This window comes from Saprolegnia parasitica (genome assembly GCF_000151545.1).
Source record: "Saprolegnia parasitica CBS 223.65 unplaced genomic scaffold supercont2.11, whole genome shotgun sequence".
Classification (NCBI taxonomy): Eukaryota; Oomycota; class Saprolegniomycetes; order Saprolegniales; family Saprolegniaceae; genus Saprolegnia; species Saprolegnia parasitica.
Window position 1 is genome coordinate 654603 of NW_012156405.1, and position 12876 is coordinate 667478.

The window sequence follows — 12876 nt, forward strand, 5'->3', positions numbered from 1 at the left end:
CTACAGAAACGAAGCCACCGATCATGGAGCACGCGACGTACTCCAAGCCCAGGTTTCAGACCGCGTCGTCGTCCATGGAGACGCTGCTCGATGTTGTCGACGACGACGTTGGCGGCAACGAGGCTGAGACCGACAACTCCAGCAGGACCATGGCCGAGCTTCTCCTTGACGACCAAGTATCGGCTGTGGTGCAGCGTCTGACCTTGAAAAGAGTCACCGACGACGACCTCGTAGCTTTGTACGAGGTGTGTCTCCGATATATTCTCAGCGTCACGCCCACGAATTGCATAGGGGTGGACCATCTTGTCGCTTGCGGCTGCCGAGGGCCACGAGCGCATTGTGCAGCTGATCTTGGAGACGACGCCGTACCGAAAAATCCCTGAGGTACAAAAAACATCAGTGTTATGCGCTTGTTTAGTAAAGAGCCTAAAGTATGCAACCGACCCGATGATTCAAGCTGTGAGTCGGGATCAAGTGAGCATCGTTCAACTGCTGTGGACAGCGATACCTGGTCAAGTTGACGTCAAGGACGGCGAGGTGCGAATTTTCGTTGCATTCCCATTGGTTGCAATTCGGTCGTAGGCTTCGCTCCTGCACATTGCAGCTCGTGAGTACGCCCACACTGTGCTGCAATGGCTTTTGCCGCGCTTCCCGACTGTCGATCCGATTGACGGAGTACGAACAACGCGCGAGAAGTATTGATTCATCTGACCTCGCTTGGGTATACTAGGAAGGCCAGACCCCGCTGCATCTAAGTGTCCAAACCAACAACGACCGCGGCACGAATCTTCTCTTGCGCGCGGGCGCCAGCGTCAACCTTGCGAATGCGGTATACAATCAATCGATGGAGCACGATTCAAAAATCCAACCGATTTATGCATGACATTCGTAGCTGGGTAACACAGCACTGCACATGGCGATCGCGTCCGTCGGCGACGAAGACGACTGTCGCGAGTATGTCCAGCTGTTCTTAACGGCCAACGCCGACGTCAACATCAAGAACGGGGTACTCAGAACTGATGTACAGGCGGCGATTTTTTTTGTTGGTGGCGTAGGACGGAATGCGCGCGGCCGAGCTCACTGAGGTTGCCGCTATCCAACATCTCTTGGCGAACGAAGCAGTGTTCCGCGCGCAATTCCCGTTGCATTGCATGGCCCGCGCCAACGACGTCGTCGCCTTCGATGCGTGGCTGGCCAAACAGCCTGTCGATGAAGCCCAGCGCAAGGCCAACGTGGCCACTGCACTCTCTGTCCAGGACATGGTCGTTAAACGACTCTCGGCACTTGCTCATAGAACCCTTAGGATGGATTGACAGTGGTCATGCACGCCACCAAGGCCATCAACAACACCAAGCCGAATCAAGTCCTTAACCAGCTCCTCCCCTACTGCTCTCCCGACACCTTGCAGATTCCAGCGCCGGTTTGTTGTCGATTAGCCTTACACGAAACGATGTTCTATAGTAGAATGGAGAGACTGTCCTAGATCTGCTCTTGCAAGCCAAAGTCACGTGCTTGGCCAACCCGACCACGCCTCCAACGACGCGCTCCTCAAGGCACTGGAGGGTGTCATGGTCTGTCTCGACCACGAGCTCGACCCAACGACTCTTGTATCTCATATTGACATTGGTGGGCGCAGTGGTCTAATACGCTTTGAGTAGCCTGACGCGCTGCTCTACGCCAAGCCTCCTCTTGCATGCTTTGGCGCTTGCCGAGAGACGCGCCGGTCGGGGGCCATCAACTACATCCAATCGGCGGAATCCAAAAACTGGAACGAGCTTCAGAGCCTTTTGAAGAGCAACGGTAGCGCCGCGACGATCAACGATTGCGACGACAAGGTAAATCAAACCATATTTTCCTTGAATTTATTTTGTTTTTAATGGGTTAGGGCTATGCCGTGCTGCACCACGTCTGCAAGGAAGGAAGCGTCTCCACGCTGCAAGTGCTGCTCCAACAAACTCGTCTCGACATTAACCTCGAAACCGAGAATGACGTAAGCGTCTATGGAACCATATACGGCGTCCTAATCAATCAGTTATAGGAGACGATGTCGGCGCTTGCGCTCGCGGCTGCCAACCAACGCATCAAGTGCGTGCGCCTGCTATTGCTCGCTGGCGCCGACCTCAATGTCGATGAGGACGTGGACGATGTACAAATGTGTCAACATATCAAACCACTGACTTGTTGCTCTGCGTAGACTCAAATGAAAGAGCTACGCACAGTCGCAAATCCGAGCCAACTACTCGTCTACGACAGCTGGGCACTGGCAAAGACCCACCCGACTATTACCTCGCACGACTGCCCAACATCGACGCCGCCAAGAAATGCATTCAAGTAGCCAGATAGATATTTCGGATGGGATTCATGAATGACGTAGTCCAAACAAACCGCCCTGCACGCCGCGATGCGGGTTCAGCTGCCTGAAGACGTGTTGGACGATATCGCCGACAACGTCGATCTGGACGCGCCCGACGACGTAACCATTACGAAGGCGCCATGTCACGTAATCAATTATTGTGATAGGCGGGTGAGACGGCGCTCATGGTCGCGTCCAAGCTCGGTCACCTCCAGAATGTTCGATTTCTAATCGAGAAGGAGGTCGACATCGATTGCTGCGATAAGGTGCGTGGTTTCAGACAATCGTATTGTTGAAAAGAGTAGCATACGCCACCTTAGACAGGACGCTCGGCCTTGATGCTCGCGGCGGTCGCTGGTCATGGAGATGTGGCCGAGTATCTCGTCAACCATTTGGCTGATATTGTCCTCATCGACAAGGTATGAAATGCGACAAGTGAGCGTGTTCAACGCTACCTCGTAGAACGGGGCCACTGTGCTGGACCAGCTTGCGACGTTCTGTCGTGGCCAACCACCTAGCAAGGACGGGTGTCGCGACTCGCCCCAAGCACAGATCCTCGAGATGCTGCTCAAGGAGGCACAGACACGAGCGACGTCGCAAGCGTACCGTGACAAGGTCGCTTTGAGCATGGTCACTCAAACGACCGACGAGGTCTTTGGTGGGGACGGTGCCAAGTTTGGGAACGCTATTCAGTGCAGCAGCAAACTCGGCCAAACGTTCCTCGACGACTTCATTACGCTGAGCCGCCACGAAGCAACGTTTTCCAAGGTACTGACAAACGATGTGTATCTTGGAAAAATGCCCACTTGACGATGGATAGCTGGATGTCCTGTATGGCTCGTGCGCTGAGAAAGGCGCGCTCGACACCGTTCTCAGCATGACATCGACGGACGCCGACGCGGTTTTTGAGACCAAAAAAACATGCCTCGAGCACATCGCCTTTCGTCGGCTCCTCGAGATCAAGTGGGAGCTGTTTGCCCAGCGCAAGTACATTGAGCAACTGCTGATGAACGTGCTCCTCCTGTTGACAATGACCACGTCGTCCGTGCTCTTCACCGACGAGCGGCCCCCGCTTCTCGTGTTGATCTTTGGTATCTCGGCCGTGACGCTGGTCGCCGTGGCGTATGCTGTCGTCCAAGGTCTTCGTCCGACCGTGCTATGGCGGCTGGCACGCTTCTGCTATGACGGCAGATTGACTCTAGACGTCTCGCTTGTCATTCCTGACTTGCCTCGGAAAAAAGCGATGGTCCGACACAGTTTAATGCTGCTCACGACGGGGCTCACGCTCGCGTGTGTGCTGCCATTGCTTATGTTTGCCGATGCGCTCGGCATGGATACGTGGTTCGCGTGCTTCAACAACGGCGTCTTGGGGCTCACGGCCCTGTACTTTGTCGTGAACGAAGCGCAAGAGATGAAGGCCGACCTCCGCGGGTACTTGGCGTCGACCATGAACAAGGCGCAGCTGCTCATTTACCTCCTCATTGTGACGGTCTTTGTCCCGATGAAAATGGAGTGGGTCGCCGTCTCGTTTCAAGTTCAAGTCGGTGTCGGCGGCTTTCTCACGCTTGCGCTTTGGGTCTTATCCTTGCAGTTTTTGGAGGTCGTGCCGTCAGCGAGCTTTCTCTTGCCGATGATGGCCGATATTCTCGCCGACATTTGGAACTTTTCATCCTCTTTGGCGTCTTTCAAGTCGGTTTAACGCTCACGTTTTACCAGCTCTTTCGCCGCAAGTCGGACGAAGCATTTGGGAGCTTGGCGCAGTCGTTCATGACGACGTACTTTGTCGCATTTGGCCAAGTCCCCTTGAGCTCCCTCGACGCGTTTAATGACGCGTCCGATGTGTACAGCGACATCATGTACACGGCAACGGCACTTCTCATGATGCTCCACTCGGCGATTGTGGTTGTCGTCCTTCTCAACGTCCTCCTCGCTATGATGAACAAGACAGTCGACGGCGGTCTCAACAAGGCCAAGACGCAAGCGTTGATCAGCTACGCGCAGTGCATCTTTCGGATCGAAGGAGCCATGGCCCTCGATGAAAATGAAACCAAAGCCGTCATTCACCTCGGAACAAACAAGCGTGGCGACTTGGTTCTCAACCCAATCTTTGCCGAGCGCATTTCAAAGGCGCAGCTGGAGCTTTCGGTCGAACAAGCGGACGCATTGATGGCGACAGCGAGCCTCCGTGCGGCGTGGTACCAACAGATGCAGACCCTCGACGCCGTCGTAGACAAAAAGATGGACTTGGTCCGTGACGGGCTGTTGCACATTGATCATTTTGTCGCGCTCAACATCAGAGCGGCGTTCGGAGACGAGCTCAAGGCTCTCGAGTCGTCGCGCAAGCAGATCAAGGACGCGATCGAGACGGCGCGCCGCAGTCGTGGCGAGTACAAGAACGACATCCTCGCGCGGCTCCGACGCCGCACGAAGAAGGAGCTTGAGAAGCTCAAGAGGAACATGACTGGTCTCTGGAAACCCAAAGCGACGGGAAAAGGCTGGGACGACCACGCCAAAGGTGTGCTGCTGTATGAGCTCACACAACGCTCGTCCATTGCGGCGCAGTTGGAAGTGACATCAGACAGTATCCAAACGGCAGTGAACGACCCAGCCAAGGTCCAGATCGAGGAGGACGACGATGACAACGATGGAGACGACTACTCGGAGGCCGAAGACGACGACGATGCTCCAGAGAACGGCATGGCGCAGCTCAAGCGCGAGACGGCGGCGCTCAAGGTCGCCAACGAAGCCCAAGCCAAGCAGCTCGAGACCATGACGTCCAAACTGGATGCGGTGACGACCAAGCTCGACGTGATCGTAGCGCTCTTGGGGCATCGCGCCGACGCGACCGAGTCAATGCGTCGTCAGAATCGTTTTGATGTCGATCTTGGATTCCGTTGTATACAACTGTATTTTCTTCGTGGTCTATATGTTGGTGAAAATGACAAGAAACGTAAGATGTTGAACGGAGTCATGGACAGAATGCCCGGACGCGGTTGGATACCGGAAATGGGGTGATGCTATCAATCGAAGCTATTACCTAGTGTGTACGAAGGTATAAATTATGGCTTTTGAAGTGCTGTAGACATTAACCACATGAACGAGTACAATCAGAGATTATGATCAAGGGTCTACTACTACTGCCGTGTTAAGCGTGTTTCGTGCCAGAATCTTTAGAACCGTGTCCAGCTTGGCCGCAATCGCTTGGTTGTCGGCCCTTAGCTCGGCCATTTCCTTGTCCTTGGCGGCCGCGAGTGCTGTCATCATCATCTCCTCGCGTGTCTTGAGCTCTGCGAATTTCTTCTCCGTGGTGTCCTTGAGCGCCGTCAATTCTTGCTGTAGTCGCACCACCTCCTTTGTCAAAGGTTCGGGGGCTGGCGGCGTCGATGCTGAACTTGCTGACGTAGCCTTAGCGTCATCATCGGCTTGTGGTGTGAGCTCAAGCTTGGCCACATGTGCGATTGCACGCATGATGGCTTCCGCCATGGTCGTCAGATGCACGTCGATTGACACGCGTTGGTTGAGCTGGAAAAGAAGAACGCAGTGGCCATGGTCGTCCATTGGCTCGGTCTCGTCAACGCGCCGCCAGAGATCGGCGATCTGCGCCTTGCACAAACGAAGCTCCTTGAACACGCGATCGCTGAGCTTGTGGAGCACGCAATCTTTGAACTGTCCGCGGCTACGACGCGCCAACTCAATCGCCTCCTTGATAGCCTTCTGCTTGGACGTAAGGACAGTCAGCTCGACGGCAAAAACCGTGGGCGCGTCCAAATCGGTAAAGTGACCGACATGCAGCAAGCTGTTGCAGGCAAAGGTCATCTGATGCTCGACGATCTTGTCCAGAGCGTCCATGTGCTCGCTCCAGGAAACTCGGCGACTTGTCATTTCCAGCAGGGCATCCGCTTGCTCCGATGATATTCCCAGCGCCGCCTTTGGAACACTCTTTGTGAAAATCGGGTGCAGCACAAGCGTTCCATCTGCGTCGACGAGGTGCGTGAGCTCAATCGTGTCTTTCTCGCTGAGGTTCATGGCGCCTTCGAGTCGCAGGATCGATTGCGCGTAGCTGATCAACGCTTGCGCTTTGGCGTTTGCGAGGCTGCCTTCGACTGTCTGGTTCATCATCGCCAACAAGACGTTGAGCAGGACAACGACCATGATGGCCGAGTGCGCCATCATGAGGATCGCCGTGCCGATGTACAATGTGTCGTAGGATTCCGAGACGTCCGTGGTGTTGGTAAACGTGTCGAGGGAGCTCAGAGGGACTTGGCCAAATGTGACAAAGTACGTCGACATGAACGACTGACCAAGCGAACTGAACGCGGCGTCCGGTGAGAGCACAAACAGCTGGTAAAAGATGAGCGTCAAGCCAATTTGGAAAATACCGAAAATGAGGAAAAAGTTTGAAATGTCGCCAAAGAGGTGCGTCATCATGGGAAGGAGGTAGCTGGCGGACGAGACGACCTCCAAGAACTGCAGCGAAAAGACCCAGAGCACCAAATTGAGCAGCGCACCAAAACCAACTTGAACTTGAGTCGAGACCGGTAGCCATTCGAGTTTCATCGGCACGAAGAGACCGAAAATGAGACCGTAGCAAACCAGCTGCACGACGTTCATGGGCGAGGAAATGTACTTGCTGGTACCGATGGCTTTGATCTCGTGCACCTCGTTGATGATAAAGTACACGGTCGTAGCTGCCAGCACGGCGTTGTTGAATAGAGAGAACCATGCTTCGATGTGGAGCTCGTCTGCTAAGTGTAAAAGTACAACCGCCAGTGTCGCTGTAAGAACGACGGTGCACACTACCAGGCACCATCGCACGTGCCGTTCGGACGGCATCTTGGCCGCGAGGCGAGCAAACTGTCGCGGCCGGAGACCTTGTGCAGCAATAAATCCGAGAGCAACCAAAAGAGCTGCCGTGAGCCCGAGACCGTAGCTCGTGGACGACGACGGCGCGTCACCAAAGAGAATGGACGATATCGTCATCGTCACCAGCAACAAGAGGTGCATCAGCAGTCGCTCGACATACATGCGCCGGCCAAAGAGTTCCCACTTGATCTCGAGGAGCCGGCGAAAAACGACATGCTCCAAGCATGCTTTTTGGGCCGCAAACGTCTCGTCGGGGTCCTTGAGATTCAGATTCAGGATCGTGTGAAGGGCGCTGGATCGGCATTCAAGACCGTACACGAGGTCGAGCTACCGCATTTGCATGAGTAAAAGGCTGATTCAAACCATTGCACACAATAAGACCTTGGTGAACGTCGCGTCGTGGCGACTCATGCAAACGCAGTCGTCAAGAAACAAGGTGGCGATTGCCGGGCTGCACTCGATGGGTTCTGAAAACCCATGCTTTGAAAAGACCTCGTGCGTCGTCTTGGTCACGAGACGTCGCGCGAGATGCTCACGATACGCCGGCGAGTTGTCGCGCAGCTCGATTTCCTTCACCAAGAGCGCGTGGATGTCGTCGCCAAAATACGCACGGTGCTCCTACGATTCGGTGTCAAGCCATTCGCTACGACGCCAAACGTACTTTGACAACGGGCATGTCTGCAAAGAGCTCCAAGAGGCGTTCGACTACAGCACGATGGCCTTTGTGACCTGCGCGTACTATCGCTGTGCGGTGTCTCTAGGCAACTGTGAGTGCGGTGGATCGTGGGCGAGAAGTACTTGCCAAGTCGGCGAGATCAATGTTGGCCCCATGGTCGATCAGCAGCTCCACGTGGTCGAGTTGTCCATTGTCGGCCACGATCATCAGTGCGGTCTCGCCTTCCTACCGCCACAATCCAGGTCTTCTCTTCCATTCTCAATGACTTGCAGGTACCGTTGTGACACCGTTGATATCAATGTCGTCTCGGGCAAGGAGCGTCTTAAAGACGGCGATGGGCAGTGCTTTTTTTGCCGCGACGTGCAGCGGCGTATCATTGTACTAGACAAACAGGTTGCGATATCAATGTACCATGACAGGGTTTTGCCAACCCGCAAGTGCTTCTTCATGTCGTCCACGCTAAGGACCCGTGCGAGGTAGAAGGCGGGGTAGCATGCGGCCATTTCCCAGCTGTTGCAACGGAGATATTCGCATTCGCTTCCGCGCTTCTCAATTTCATCGGCGCGTTTCTATAAATTGGATATAAGGGATGTATAGCGCTTCATCTTTTGTACCGCTGAGTATGGCTCGCGATAGCCGTGGTGGGCACCGGCTTGGAGCAAAAGTTGGACATAGTTGTCCTCATTTTGCGCTTCGGCCATCGCCAAGGCCGTCTTGCTACCCTAGAAACGCGAGTGCTTCCAAGTAGACACCGTCTCGTGGACGTACGTCGCGCGTGGTGCGGTCGACATGCAATCCCGGTAGTTTGAGCAAGAGCTTTAGAATCGGGAGGTTTCGTTTGGCACAACAATGATGCAGGACCGTGTAGCCCTACATAGTGTCATCTGCAGGGTAAAAATGACTGGGAACGAACCTTGGTATCATAGTCGTTGATGTCGTCTAGGTTCGTGCCGGCTTCTAAACGACTCTCGAGCTCAGCCCACTTCTCGTCGGCAGCGAGCTGTGCCAAGGTGGAGGTGGAATGGGTGGACTGGCGCCCCCCGTACAGGCACCGCAGCACACGAAGGGCGGAACCCCATACTGAAGCCGCTTGATCTACAACGTTATAACGATTGTGGTTCGTAAGCTTGTGGAGCTACCGTACATTTCTGCCAAAATCCAGCGCACGTTTTGTCTTGCGGCACACGACGTCGAGCGATGCGATCAGCGCCGCGTTCGTGACTTCGCCCTTGCAAATGACATCTTTCTCCAAGAGGTACTCTTGTGCACTTCGCCCCGACTAGACATTGAATGTCAGTGTCGGCGTATGCAATCGAGCCACATCGACATGCCTTGTCTTGCAGCAGCAAGCATTCCAAAGTGCAGTAGGGCAAGAGTCGTGGTAGGACTTGGACAGCGGCATAGGGATCGAGGGCTTCAATAGCGTGCAGCACGACAGTCTTGCCGTCCTATTGGAGGCTAAGCAACAGTAGTCGGGCAGGACGAGCGACCGACCATGTCGACGGACGAGATCTCTTTCTCGATCTGAGCCCTCGAATCCGAATCCGACGTTGCACAAGCCAACATGTCGCTTAGCCACGCGTTCATGGCCGGCACGTCATTGGCACGGGCGATGCGATGCAGAGGGAATTGCATTCGAAAGTCGGCTTCTTTTGCCAGGCGTTCAAGCGCCATTGGGTCGTCCGTGAGGTCGGCCGGTCGCTGTCCCATCTACGTACAACGTTCGTCAGCCCGACGACTGCTTTGTGAAGCAGTACGTTGTTTTTGTATCCAAGGCCACGTTTAGAATGAGGAGGCGCTCCAGCACCAGGGCTCGGTCGCCTCCTCGATGTAGCGCCTTGAGGACGATATGCAGCGCCGAGTCGCCGTTCTACCAACCGGGTTAGATACCATGCGCCTCTTGCAGCCTACGTCGCTGGTAGCGTGAACGTCTGCACCGGCGCGCAAGAGCATAGCCAATCCTCGGACATTGCCGACCCGGCTGGCCGTATGCAATGGCGTCTCGCCGCGCTAGAATGGACATACTAGCTATCCGCAAAGAGTCTCTAGTAGTACGTCGTTGCGGCTGCCGACCGAGACGGACTGTGTCAGAAGCCACGGCATCACGGAATGGGCACTCGACTCGGCAGCGTAGTGCAAGAGAGAGCTGGGTTGAAGTGCATTCGATTCTTCCTATGGAAATCCAAAGGTTCTTTCCAGTTGCACAATGTACAATATGCCATACGGCGTCGCCCAACGCTGGAATTAGCGACGGGGCGTGCGCTGTGAGACGCTCTAGAACGGCCGGTCGATCTTGCGTCGTGGCAACGACAAGAGCGTCCATGAAGTCCTAGCCACTAAAGTGTACACACGGATAATGACAGATTGTGCATACTGTTGTCCGTAGCTCCAAACACGCCAGAAACAGCGCGTTCTTTTGATCGACACCCGCATTGCGACCAGCGGTAGCACCAACCTACACGACACGTTTCATCGTGCTACAAAGTAACCTCTGGTAGACCTTCTTGGCGTCAATGGGGACCACGGATCGCTGTGGCGCCCCGGCGAACTTCTGGTGTGCGAATGACGATGCTTCCGCATCGTAGAGGTCCGCAGCATTCGAAGACTTGTCACTAGACTCTGATTCTGGTGAGCATGGAGCAACGATGAGTCGCTTGATGGGAGTCCGGCGTCGCCACACCCAGAGCGATGGCATCGCCCGTCAGCAAAACTCGGGACGGTTATGTGACCGGATTTGGCATTTCGCTAGTAAATGTGGCACTTGCCACATCAGTAAGCGTTGCGGGTCGCTCCAATACATGGGATCTAAGCGAACTCTCGGCAGTGCACGTGGACCGGTGTAAGTGCATATTGGTCTACGACAAAATTGTAGTATGCATCGCTATACTATTAAATGATGTTTTTTGCTTTGAGCTTTAGGATCCGTGCGCGTGATCCAGGTGCTGGCCGACGCGCTTTAACATAAAATCGGTGAGCGCGGCCTTGCTACACCCACAGAATCGTCCTTGCGCAGGCAGACTGGGCTCAAGTTAAGGTCGAGTCTGGTCAAGTCATACTATTTCAGAAAAAATCGGCGCTCATGCCGACAAGACCTGCACAGCGTCGTTAAATTGCCGCAAGCTTTCTAGGGCCTGCACGTAGCGATTCAGTTAACGCCAGCAGTCATAAGCTGCGTGTGGCAGCGAGCTGCACGAGCACCACGTCCAATGCACCTGCTGGGACGAGCGACCAGTCGATGAATTTCACCCGCGTCATGTAGCGCAGCGCTCCCGAGAAGCAATTGCTGCGTCCTGGGACCAGCTGTGCGTGGCCAAGATAAAGTCAAATGCGGCATTTTTCGCAGTGCCATGCAGCAGAGCGTCCTGCCGTCGGCTGTGGAGGACGTTGCGGCAAGGGCCCACCATGGCGATGGGCATGACTGCAGCGCGCGATGCAAGAAGAGCCGCACGCAAGCTCGGTACCATCGCTGCCGAGACGAGAGTCGCACGACCGAGATGCTCGTAGAGGTTCTAAGGACCGTTGAGGCAGCGACTTGAGCGTGCGATTCGTAGATGATGAGCGGGCGTAGAAGCACATGCGTCCATTGCTGCACGCGCGCTCGCCGATGACATCGCTCGTAGCCTGGTCGCAGATCTCGCGAGCGAGCAGGAGCGCATCATCTCGCGGCCAGTCGCGTGCCCAACGTGCCGGCAAGGCCGTCGATAACATTGGCCAGGGCTCCACCTTTGCGCCGACGCGGTCGTTGGCCATGCTCACCGACACGTCGCGGAAGCACCTCATCAGGGCACGGCAATAGGACATCGGGAAATGTGCAAGGTGGTTGAAAGGCTGATTCCAGAATGCGTACTGATGATTAGCTGAAATCAGTCGGTTAATTCAGCCATTTCGATTTGCTAAAATGCCGACTCGGCGGTTTTCGATCCGCGCCGCCGCGCCGCTGAGGTCGATCGGCCGCCCAACTCGAGTTTTAATGAAGTCGCCCATACTTGACTAAGTTATAGAGGACACTCTTGAGAGCTCAAAACTCCATTTCGCGTCGACGTTGCCGCTGTCTAGCGCTCCCTGCCGGCTTTGCAATGCATTGTGGCATATGCCATATCAAGACACTGAATGCCACCTTTAGTGCCACACCACGCACAGTTCGATCAAAACGTCCCACCAAGATAGCCTTCCCTTGATTCAACGCGCGCTCACTGCGATAACAAAGCCACAAGTCGTATCGACGGCGAGAAGGATTCTATACACGCCTGCACCGTCCCCACACGCACACTCTGGAGTGAGACTGTCCGTGCCCATGAGGACCGCGAAAATGACGTGGCAGGCGGGCGTGAGGCGCAGCATAAGCAATATCAATCCATGGTAGAGCCGCGTCCAAGCTACGTAGGCGTACGTGGCATGCAGCGTTGATTCCGCCGTGTGTTAGATAACAGACCACCGGTTAAAAAGCAAAGCAAGCGCTGGCTCCGAATGTAATATCCGGGTATGGTGCCATTTTGGCCAATCCGAGACGCGTATTTTTCATTTGATCGGAAGCGGGCGATGGAGACGACGACGCTCGCGCGGGCGACGGCCGAGGTCGCGGCCGACCTGCGGACGAAGGAGGAAGCGCTCCACGCGCTCGAAGGTACATGGACGCGCTTCCTGCCTCGTCGTGGAGGTCAAGGCGATCCAAGACGATGCGAATGATACCACATACGTATGGCAGAGCAACTGGTCCGACTGCAGCTGCGGGTCCTCCGGCTCAAGCCCCCGCTTGTGCATCTTCAGTGCCAGCTCTCGAGTAGCACTGCCGCTCCATGAAGAGGACCTAGCATCAAGACGGCTGCGCTACCACCATCGGAGCGATCGATGGCTGCGGGTAGCGTCGAGGTACGGCGCGTCGAGTTGCATATGCACTGGCGTGATGATGACCTTTTCCGTAGATGTCGTTCAGCATGCGTGGAGTGGACTACTCGCCTGTGATATCGAGGGTGTAGTACACGAA

The 12876-nt window shown here is 55.2% G+C and overlaps 3 protein-coding genes across 3 annotated transcripts; 2 read left to right on the forward strand and 1 right to left on the reverse strand.

Annotated features, from left to right (window-relative positions):
* Positions 1–23: 23 nt before the first annotated feature.
* Positions 24–5411, forward strand: SPRG_22130 (hypothetical protein; the record flags this gene model as incomplete). Its single annotated transcript, XM_012342969.1, has 22 exons — positions 24–245; positions 292–384; positions 433–537; positions 583–675; positions 731–829; positions 893–1006; positions 1056–1262; positions 1304–1420; positions 1465–1503; positions 1554–1607; positions 1659–1835; positions 1886–1990; positions 2039–2146; positions 2254–2331; positions 2375–2473; positions 2521–2619; positions 2674–2772; positions 2816–3121; positions 3174–3492; positions 3556–4046; positions 4070–5249; positions 5395–5411. The coding sequence occupies 22 exons, from the start codon at positions 24–26 to the stop codon at positions 5409–5411; spliced, it is 4221 nt and encodes a 1406-aa protein (XP_012198359.1).
* A 36-nt stretch (positions 5412–5447) lies between these two features.
* Positions 5448–8442, reverse strand: SPRG_04283 (hypothetical protein). Its single transcript, XM_012342882.1, has 6 exons — positions 8324–8442; positions 8169–8273; positions 8019–8117; positions 7878–7973; positions 7598–7834; positions 5448–7543 (listed from the first exon to the last, which is right to left on the reverse strand). Exons 1-6 carry the CDS (start codon positions 8393–8395, stop codon positions 5474–5476), a joined length of 2679 nt encoding a protein of 892 aa, XP_012198272.1. The 5' UTR covers positions 8396–8442; the 3' UTR covers positions 5448–5473.
* Positions 8443–11239: 2797 nt separating this feature from the next.
* Positions 11240–11688, forward strand: SPRG_04284 (hypothetical protein; the record flags this gene model as incomplete). Its single annotated transcript, XM_012342883.1, has 3 exons — positions 11240–11398; positions 11461–11508; positions 11563–11688. The coding sequence occupies 3 exons, from the start codon at positions 11240–11242 to the stop codon at positions 11686–11688; spliced, it is 333 nt and encodes a 110-aa protein (XP_012198273.1).
* Between the last annotated feature and the right edge of the window lie 1188 nt (positions 11689–12876).